This window comes from Salmo salar, chromosome ssa07, assembly GCF_905237065.1.
Source record: "Salmo salar chromosome ssa07, Ssal_v3.1, whole genome shotgun sequence".
In the NCBI taxonomy this organism is placed as follows: Eukaryota; Metazoa; Chordata; class Actinopteri; order Salmoniformes; family Salmonidae; genus Salmo; species Salmo salar.
This window is the reverse complement of record NC_059448.1, coordinates 39,127,179-39,136,975: the sequence shown is the minus strand read 5'-3', so window position 1 is coordinate 39,136,975 and position 9,797 is coordinate 39,127,179. Positions and strand designations below refer to the sequence as shown.

The window sequence follows — 9,797 nt, the reverse complement described above, 5'->3', positions numbered from 1 at the left end:
TGCTTAGAATGAAAGTTGCATGGTTGGGAGGTTGTATACTAACTGTGTTTTACAGATAAACATAAAAACAGACAGACAGACAGACTCACTGACAGAATCAGATGCAATTTGTCAAATTTACTGTGAAAGCAAAAGCACCCTTTCCAATCCTCATCTACTTAGTCATTTCCCTATTCATTCCCATAGTGGGTTATAATGATGCAACTGATATGTCAATTCTGGCAAATGCCAGATGGGCTGGACCATTTTTGTTGTTGGGTCCAGCCCATAAAAAATAAAACAATGAGCAAGGTGACATGGCCAGCAGTATACTAATCTATAATACGGGTTTGGCTGATCAGTCGGGAACGGCCAAGATCTTGGATCGTAGGGTGCCTATAAATGTAGAAAGAGCACATTCTACATTGTCACTTCACTCAAAACGAACGTGTGGTGGCTAAAACCATGATTTGGTCAGACAGTAAAGTGTGTTATCCTCATGATTCCTGTAATGAAAGTGTATGTCCTGCCCGTGTGTCTGTGCCCTCGCTGGGGCCTGCTGCCGTGATGAGCGAGCCCCTCTCCTATCCCCCCCCCCCCATCAGCTCGAAAGACAAATGCGTTCTGATTGTATAACATTGAAAAATGCAATTGCGGAAAAAGCACAGCTTTGGAAGCTTCGTTCCCTTCTCTCTGACGAAGAGAGGAGGGTCTCAGCTTTCTGTAGGTCTAATTTTATTTATCAACTCTCAATATTCAGCTCAATAACTATCTTGATATGGCGAAATGCGCACCGGATATTGCGAGGGCCTCATGGAGAGCGGTCCCTGAAATTCTCCCCGATTAGCCCTCAGAAAGAAAAAGGCAACTCTGAATTTAAATTGAGGCAGATATTTCAATAATAAAACGCTGTATCCAATCATATTTGAATGTAAAAATTATGTCTATATCCCTGTTCCAAACTCATTTGCTCCTGCGGTTTCACCGTAGAACTTTTATGAGAATGTTTGATCAGTGATACATTGTAACCACCACATGAACTACGCCCGTGGCTAGAACGTGCATCCAACAGCATAGGCTACCAACCTTCTGTGCTTGTAAAATTACTAGATAGGCAAAGATGAAGAAAACTGTGGAGGGCCGTTGCTTTCTGTGTTATAAATAATTCAAGTATTTCAAAGTACTATAGCGAAATGTTATAGTTTAATATATGTATTTCCATCCATACCATTGTTATATATTTTTTGTCAACTTGAAATTCATGACAATCACTGGATTAAGTTGCACATCAAAATATCTTGAATCATGCATTCCTGCTTGGATGTGTTAGATTAAATAAAATAAAAATTAAATACCTCAGTAGTCTATTTATTGCACTTCTTAATAAAGGACTATGAATTACTTTGTCTGACCAAACTATGGGCAGGTGCCACCAACAACGTTAGTGACACCAGTGACACCAGGGGGAAATTAGTTGGCTGTGAGCATAGTGCTGTAGGCTGGTGTGGATAAAATGCCAGGGACGAATTCTTGTCCCAGTCCGCCCCTGCTCTGCCCTACTTTTACCATGGTGATGATGCTGCAGCGGAGTGAGGAGGAGCAGGAGTATCCCACAATGCCCTTGTCGGGGCCGGAGATGGATGGTGCCTGCTGCAGCTCGTGAGCTTCTGTTGAGCTGACGCTTGTTGTTCCTGCCGCAGCTCGTGCTGCCATTTCCAGACAGTCATCTCGCACTAGCCGTTCGCGATCACCAGCGCGTGCTTGACCGTGCGGCGAACACAGATCCCCGCCGCTTTGGGTCCCTTCTACAAACGCGACCTTAAAAAGGACGGACACTGTCATCCAGCGATACCCACCGTAGACCGTCTCTGTCTCCCGGAGTAACCGGGGAGAGGGGGTCCAGCGCCAGCCACAGCATGAGCATGGACCCCCTGGCCAAGCCCTGCCCGTCCCAGGCGGAGCACACCCCCGGGACCTTCAGCGGCCGGCTGACGGCGCTGGAAGCTGCCGGGGAGGACAGCGAGTCCGGCTGCGGCGAAGAGGAGGCCATGGGGGGCAGCGATACGTTCAGTAGCCTCGTCGAGATGGAGGTGGAGACGCTGGAGGAGAAATTAAAGGGTCTGGCTTTTAGGAAACAGACTTCGTATAGGTGAGTCAACCGTAGAAGGCTAGCCTTCAGGAATAAGGGCTAAACGTTATTTGGATAAAAACTAGGATTTAGACAGCAGAGAGGAAGATGGAATTAGAGGACTGTTACGTTAGATAATTCTCTGCCCATTTACATTCACTTGGGCTGTTGTTTGTATTGGCAAACATTGACAAAAACACAATCGAACACACAAATAGAGAGAGAGATAGAGCATTTGATAGCGCACACATTTCTGACATAAGGTCCTCGGAAATACTGTATTATTACTAATATGGTAGACTATTACATTATTAAATTGTGATTAACTACCAGAGTAGGCTATCTCTCTCTGACTGAACCACGCATTGGCTTTAGCACACTGGCATTCTGACCTAGTGTCCATAGTGTGTGTGCGAATGCGCATTGTTGTATTTTCTGTGTCGTTTTTCTGTGTGTTGTCGTGTGTGGAAGGGGGAGGGAGAGGGGGTTATCTTTATTGATTTACAGGCAGTGTGTGTGTGTGTGTATAAGAGAGAGTTCTGACCCCGTGATGTATGTATTCTCACGCGGTGTGTGTAGGGCAGGCTACTCTCTCGAATGTCAGCTTCTGGGGTTGTGGAATTGGCTAATGACCAACAAAACCCAGAGGAAGCTATAGCTTTCGTTCTGATTTAGTGAGAGGTGGAGCGTGTGTGTGTGTGTCTGGTCTTGCATAGCGTAGTGTGTCTGTGTGTCTGTCTGTCTGCCTCTTGTATTGGAAAACGGCCTGCTTTGGAGGTCAAATCAATATCGCCTAATTATTTGTTTGCCGTTTGGTTTGAGTGGAGAGATGTTCAAATCTTTAGTCTGTCTGTCTGTCTGTCTTCTGGTTTGTAATAGCCGTAGTGAATGAATGCATCATGATTACATGCAGCTTCTGTGTCTGTTTGAAGTCCAAGCTCACCGTGGTCTAAGTGTGTGATTCAAAGAAACCTGAGAAATGATACTGTTGAACATCAAAGGCTCTCTCTGTGTGTGTGTGTGTGTGTGTGTGTGTGTGTGTGTGTGTGTGTGTGTGTGTGTGTGTGTGTGTGTGTGTGTGTGTGTGTGTGTGTGTGTGTGTGTAAAACAATGACTCCTTTCAGACCAGTAATAGGTCACCCCTTCACCAGTCTGTAATAGTGACACTGCCCTCAGGGGGCAGACCACAGCTGGAGAGTGTGCATTGGTGGTAACCAGGCAGTGTGTGTAATTGTGTGTCTATGTGTGTGAGTGTCAATAAATACATTTGATTGATTGATTGAGATAGACAGATAGACAGATATATATATAGATATATAGCCAGCCAGCCAGCCAGCCAGACAGCCAGACAGACAGACAGACAGACAGACAGACAGACAGACAGACAGACAGACAGACAGACAGACAGACAGACAGACAGACAGACAGACAGATAGATAGATAGAGTGTACTTAGTGTGTTTTATCACCACATTGAGCTGACTCCCACTGGGTGAGTGGTCACACAGGACTGTGTTCCCAGAAAGCTCTCGGTCCTTTCATCTATTCTGAGACGTCTCTGTCTGCTGCGCATAAATAAACAGTGCTCAGACACCCAGCGTGTGTGTGTACAGTATGTGTGTGTGTGCAGTGGTGGGAAAAGTACCTAATTGTCATAGTTGAGTAACAGCAAAGATACCTTAATAGAAAATGACTCAAATAAAAGTGAAAGTCGCCCAGTAAAATACTACTTGAGTAAAAGTCTAGAAGTATTTGGTTTTAAATATACTTAAGTATCACGAGTAAATGTAATTGCTAAAATATATTTCAGTAAAAGTATACATAATAAAACAACTCCTTATATTAAGCAAACCAGATGGCACCATTTTCTTGTTTTTAATGTATTTACGGATAGCCAGGGGCACACTCCAACACTCAGACATCATTTACAAACAAAGAATGTGTGTTTAATGAGTCCGCCAGATTAGAGGCAGTAGGGATGACCAGGGAGGTTCTGTTTATAAGTGCGTGAATTGGACCATGCTCGGTCCTGCTAAGCATTCAAAATGTAACGAGTACTTTTGGGTGTCAGGGAAAATGTATGGAGTAAAAAGTACATTATTTTCTTTAGGAATGTAGTGAAAGTATAATAAAGTGCAGATACCCCAAAAAACGACTTATGTAGTACTTTAAAGTATTTTTTACTTAAGTACTTTACACCACTGTGTGTGTGTGTGTGTGTGTGTGGGAGTGAATAGATTATTGTGTCATGTCCCTTTATGGGAAATACTGTGCAATTACCCTTTCACACACTCAACACTCTTCAACTGACTCTCACTGACTCTGACTCTCTTTAACTTTTGTATCCGCCATAGAAAATGAGTGCAGTGTGTGTGGGTCTGTGAGTGAATGCGCGTTCGCAAGTGTGTTTGCACACGTGTGTGTGTGTGTGTGTGTGTGTACGCAAGTGTGGGTATGCATGCATTCGCATGTGTGGTTGTCTGTGTTGTGTGTTGGGTAGCCTATCTCCCAGAGGAGGACGTTCAAAGCCTTTCTCTCTCATGTGGGATAAAATCGTTACTTCATCTCCAACCAGGACACCCAACAACAGAGAGAAGACTAACAACCACACAGAGAGAAACAGGACAAAATGGAATGACATCAACTCTGATCTGGGCCCTTATCCACAAAGCGTCTCAGAGCAGGAGTGCTGATCTAGGATCAGTTTAGCCTTTTAGATCATAATGAATATGATTATATGGACAGGTCCTAGACCTACTCTGAGACGCTTTCTGGATATGGTTCCCTGATTGCAGTTCCTGGCCTGCAGTAACTGAAGGAAGAAGCATTGAACTGACCAGAACAGACAGACGCTGACAGCAAAATTGTTCCGGCCCAAATCCGGCCCACATCTGCTTGGCCCAGTTACCATTTATTGTTATTACCGTCCAGAATTGGGCCAGATCTGTTTGCCATGAAAAGGCCACAACATCCATAACCCAGACTCAAATATCAGCGTAAAACTCTCCAGGAGGCCTGTAGGGATTTAATCAGTTATCACAGTGAGAGAGTAGAGCGCTCAGCCTGGGACTCCTGCTTTTTTGAACAGCCGATCAGAGTCCTAATTGTAGAATTGTTCAGATGACACATTTTCTCATCCTCCCGACTGAAACCGATGAATAGTTCAGCATACATATTAATGGCTTTCTGTTCCTGACAAACTCTGAGTCATAGGCCTTTTCTTGTTTGGGCAAAAGACCGTCCCCCCGTTTTCTCTCCTTCGTCCTCTCTCCTCCGTGACCCCGGGAAACTGATAAGTGGCCGAGTTGTCGAGGAGCGTGTCAATTCGTTAGTAGACAAACGGAAGACGGCCCTTCCCTCCTTGATAGCGTCCTTTTGGCGAGGAAGCAGAAGTGTATCCTACCGCGGAAGAGTTTTGGATCAGATGTTGCGTTGTCGGAGGAGAAAAGCCTGCACACATTTAAAAACTATATGCTACTTATCTCTGAAGCTGGAGACTCATATCTCCCTCACTAGCTTTAAGCACCAGCTGTCAGAGCAGCTCACAGATCACTGCACCTGTACATAGCCCATCTGTAAACAGCCCATCTATCTACCTCATCCCCATACTGTATTTATTTATTTATCTTGCTCCTTTGCACCCCAGCATCTCCACTTGCACATTCATCTTCTGCACATCTACCATTCCAGTGTTTAATTGCTATATTGTAATTACTTCGCCACCATGGCCTATTTGCACTCACTGTATATAGACTTTTTGTTTTCTTTTGTTCTACTGTATTATAGACTGTATGTTTTGTTTATTCCATGTGTAACTCTGTGTTGTATGTGTCGAATTGCTATGCTTTATCTTGGCCAGGTCGCAGTTGCAAATGAGAACTTGTTCTCAACTAGCCTACCTGGTTAAAGGTGAAATCAAAATAATAATAAAAATCCTTGTATTTATAAAATGTCTTGCACAACTAACTTCATTTATTTTTCATAACTTTACACGTTTATTTTGGGATCCACCCCTGTAAACGTCATTTGCCCGATGACGCGCGAGAATTAAGGAGCTTCCCGTTTCGTACAGGCGCATATCCGTCCACGTTCGCGCTCCACGTCGCCTCTCCTTGGTTACCGTTTACTTTTTTTCAAAAGGAGGAGAGAGAGAACGGAGGAGAGAGGACATTAGCCTACAGGCTGATCTAGGGCTAAAGTATCTCTAAAGCATCATACAGCATGTCAACTGAGCTGCCACCATCTTTAAAGGGGACACAACCTCATCCTTAACTGAAACAATAACAAAGCGTTCTCCCCGGCCCTTGTGTCGCTAAAAAACTACCCCTGTGTCGCTAAAAAACTACCCCTGTGTCGCTAAAAAACGACCCCTGTGTCGCTAAAAAACTCAGGGATGGGTGCTGGAGAAATGTAACCACTCTCAAATGCATAGGCATGGTTATGGATGCAAGGACTGACATCCATGATTTTAAATTTGCAGTTTTAACCATGTTTTGAGGTTATACAGTGTTTGTTTACATTTATGTTGTTTACAAATGTATATTTTTGGGTTCCAATGGGGTACGACAGTTGAACTAAGCTCATGAGGCATTTATAGCTTATAGTCTTCAAGAATAATGGGTATATATCATTGATTTTTAAGTCTAAAAATGTATATAGCAACTAATGATTCTGGCTTTAACTTTGCACTGGGCCTGGTAGTGGTTGGGTCCTTGGGAAGAGCCTGGGCCTGGTAGTGGTTGGGTCCTTGGGAAGAGCCTGGGCCTGGTAGTGGTTGGGTCCTTGGGAAGAGCCTGGGCCTGGTAGTGGTTGGGTCCTTGGGAAGAGCCTGGGCCTGGTAGTGGTTGGATGTCCTTGGGAAGAGCCTGGGCCTGGTAGTGGTTGGGTCCTTGGGAAGAGCCTGGACCTGGTAGTGGTTGGGTCCTTGGGAAGAGCCTGGGCCTGTTAGGGGTTGGGTCCTTGGGAAGAGCCTGGGCCTGGTAGTGGTTGGATGTCCTTGGGAAGAGCCTGGGCCTGGTAGTGGTTGGGTCCTTGGGAAGAGCCTGGGCCTGGTAGTGGTTGGGTCCTTGGGAAGAGCCTGGGCCTGGTAGTGGTTGGGTCCTTGGGAAGAGCCTGGGCCTGTTAGTGGTTGGGTCCTTGGGAAGAGCCTGGGCCTGGTAGTGGTTGGAGTCCTTGGGAAGAGCCTGGGCCTGGTAGTGGTTGGGTCCTTGGGAAGAGCCTGGGCCTGTTAGTGGTTGGGTCCTTGGGAAGAGCCTGGGCCTGGTAGTGGTTGGATGTCCTTGGGAAGAGCCTGGACCTGGTAATGGTTGGGTCCTTGGGAAGAGCCTGGGCCTGGTAGTGGTTGTGTATGGGAAATACAAGACATAATTTGTTGTCATTATTCAAGGCTGACTTTGAGCTATACAACCTCTTTCTCTCTCTCTCTCTCTCTCTCTCCCTGACTCTCATCTCTCTCTCTCTCTCTCTCTCTCTCTCTTCTCTCTCTCTCTCTCCCTCCCTCTCATCTCTCTCTCTGCTTTGAGCTGAGGGCTGTACAGCAGGGAGGAAGTACATCCCCTCCGTTTCCTCACTAACTTATTCATGTGCAGCAGAGACAGTGTGCTGCTGACGCCATCGTTTTATACAGATGAATACATAATGATAACACACTGAACGTTGACTGTCTAGTGCAGGGGAATAGAGGGCTTACAACTGTCTGCTTCTATCTGGCCTGTTTCAATGGATACCCCCCCCCCCGTCCCGTCCCGTCCGCTCTCTCCATCTCTTCCTCTCTCTCTCTCTGTCCTTCTGTCCCTTCGTTCAGTGACTCCTCGTGTATTTCTGAAGCAGGCAGCGGGCGTAGGCAGCAACCAGACGGATGGGCAAAATGAAAAGACAGATCAGGGCCCAGGCGGTGACCCCTTCATATGAACCCTTTGATTACTGAGGGAGAGGAGGAGTCGATCATTCTCTGTGAGTTGTGATTACTGAGGGAGAGGAGGAGTCGATCACTCTCTGTGAGTTGTGATTACTGAGGGAGAGGAGGAGTCGATCATTCTCTGTGAGTTGTGATTACTGAGGGAGAGGAGGAGTCGATCATTCTCTGTGAGTTGTGATTACTGAGGGAGAGGAGGAGTCGATCATTCTCTGTGAGTTGTGATTACTGAGGGAGAGGAGGAGTCGATCATTCTCTGTGAGTTGTGATTACTGAGGGAGAGGCGGAGTCGATCATTCTCTGTGAGTTGTGATTACTGAGGGAGAGGAGGAGTCGATCATTCTCTGTGAGTTGTGATTACTGAGGGAGAGGAGGAGTCGATCACTCTCTGTGAGTTGTGATTACTGAGGGAGAGGAGGAGTCGATCATTCTCTGTGAGTTGTGATTACTGAGGGAGAGGAGGAGTCGATCACTCTCTGTGAGTTGTGATTACTGAGGGAGAGGAGGAGTCGATCATTCTCTGTGAGTTGTGATTACTGAGGGAGAGGAGGAGTCGATCACTCTCTGTGAGTTGTGATTACTGAGGGAGAGGAGGAGTCGATCATTCTCTGTGAGTTGTGATTACTGAGGGAGAGGAGGAGTCGATCATTCTCTGTGAGTTGTGATTACTGAGGGAGAGGAGGAGTCGATCATTCTCTGTGAGTTGTGATTACTGAGGGAGAGGAGGAGTCGATCACTCTCTGTGAGTTGTGTTTACTGAGGGAGAGGAGGAGTCGATCCTTCTCTGTGAGTTGGTTTGGTGCGAGGAGGTGGATAAGCTGCTGAGTTTCTGGAGTTTTGGCAGCCTGTGAATGTGGAGCGGTGTGTGTGTTTGAGCTGCGTGTGTGAGATGGTTGGGTGTTCTGTGTGTGTGTGTGTGTGTGTTTGAGCTGCGTGTGTGAGATGGTTGGGTGTTCTGTGTGTGTGTGTGTGTGTGTGTGTGTTTGAGCTGCGTGTGTGAGATGGTTGGGTGTTCTGTGTGTGTGTGTGTTTGAGCTGCGTGTGTGAGATGGTTGGGTGTTCTCTGTGTGTGTGTGTGTTTGAGCTGCGTGTTTGAGATGGTTGGGTGTTCTCTGTGTGTGTGTGTGTGTGTGTTTGAGCTGCGTGTGTGAGATGGTTGGGTGTTCTGTGTGTGTGTGTGTGTGTGTGTGTGTTTGAGCTGCGTGTGTGAGATGGTTGGGTGTTCTCTGTGTGTGTGTGTGTGTTTGAGCTGCGTGTGTGAGATGGTTGGGTGTTCTGTGTGTGTGTGTGTTTGAGCTGTGTGTGTGAGATGGTTGGGTGTTCTGTGTGTGTGTGTGTTTGAGCTGCGTGTGTGAGATGGTTGGGTGTTCTCTCTGTGTGTGTAGGGGTTTTAATCGTGAGTCTGCGAATCGCTCGCGCAGTACGCACACGCAACACACACACACACACACACACACACACACACACACACACACACACACACACACACACACACACACACACACACACACACACACACACACACACACACACACACACACACACACACACACCAGGACGTTAGTACTGTGGTACATCCTCCTCTCTTTCCTCCTCATTGTGGGTTGTAATACCCTGTTCTGGTGGGTGTGTGTGTATGTGTGTGTGTGCATGCCAGTGTTTTATTTGATGGGAGCAGGTCTGTGGGGCAGGTCAGACACATAAACAGTGTGTGATAATACATGCGTAGGTAACCGTAGGTAACCGTCAGTCTTAATCTGTGTGGTGAAGAGAGGAA

The 9,797-nt window shown here is 46.4% G+C and overlaps 1 protein-coding gene across 5 annotated transcripts in view; it reads left to right on the top strand.

Moving 5' to 3' along the window:
* Nucleotides 1–1,576: 1,576 nt before the first annotated feature.
* The window catches only part of LOC106609217 (diacylglycerol kinase iota), a 52,178-nt gene continuing 43,957 nt past the window's right edge, over nt 1,577–9,797 (top strand). For 4 of the 5 annotated variants that reach the window (XM_045721962.1, XM_045721966.1, XM_045721963.1 and 1 more), the window contains exon 1: nt 1,577–2,128. In XM_045721962.1, coding sequence (XP_045577918.1) covers nt 1,896–2,128 — 233 coding nt within the window. In that variant the 5' untranslated portion in view covers nt 1,577–1,895. The remainder of the gene's footprint in view (nt 2,129–9,797) is intronic. The other variant, XM_045721965.1, reaches the window with a different exon arrangement.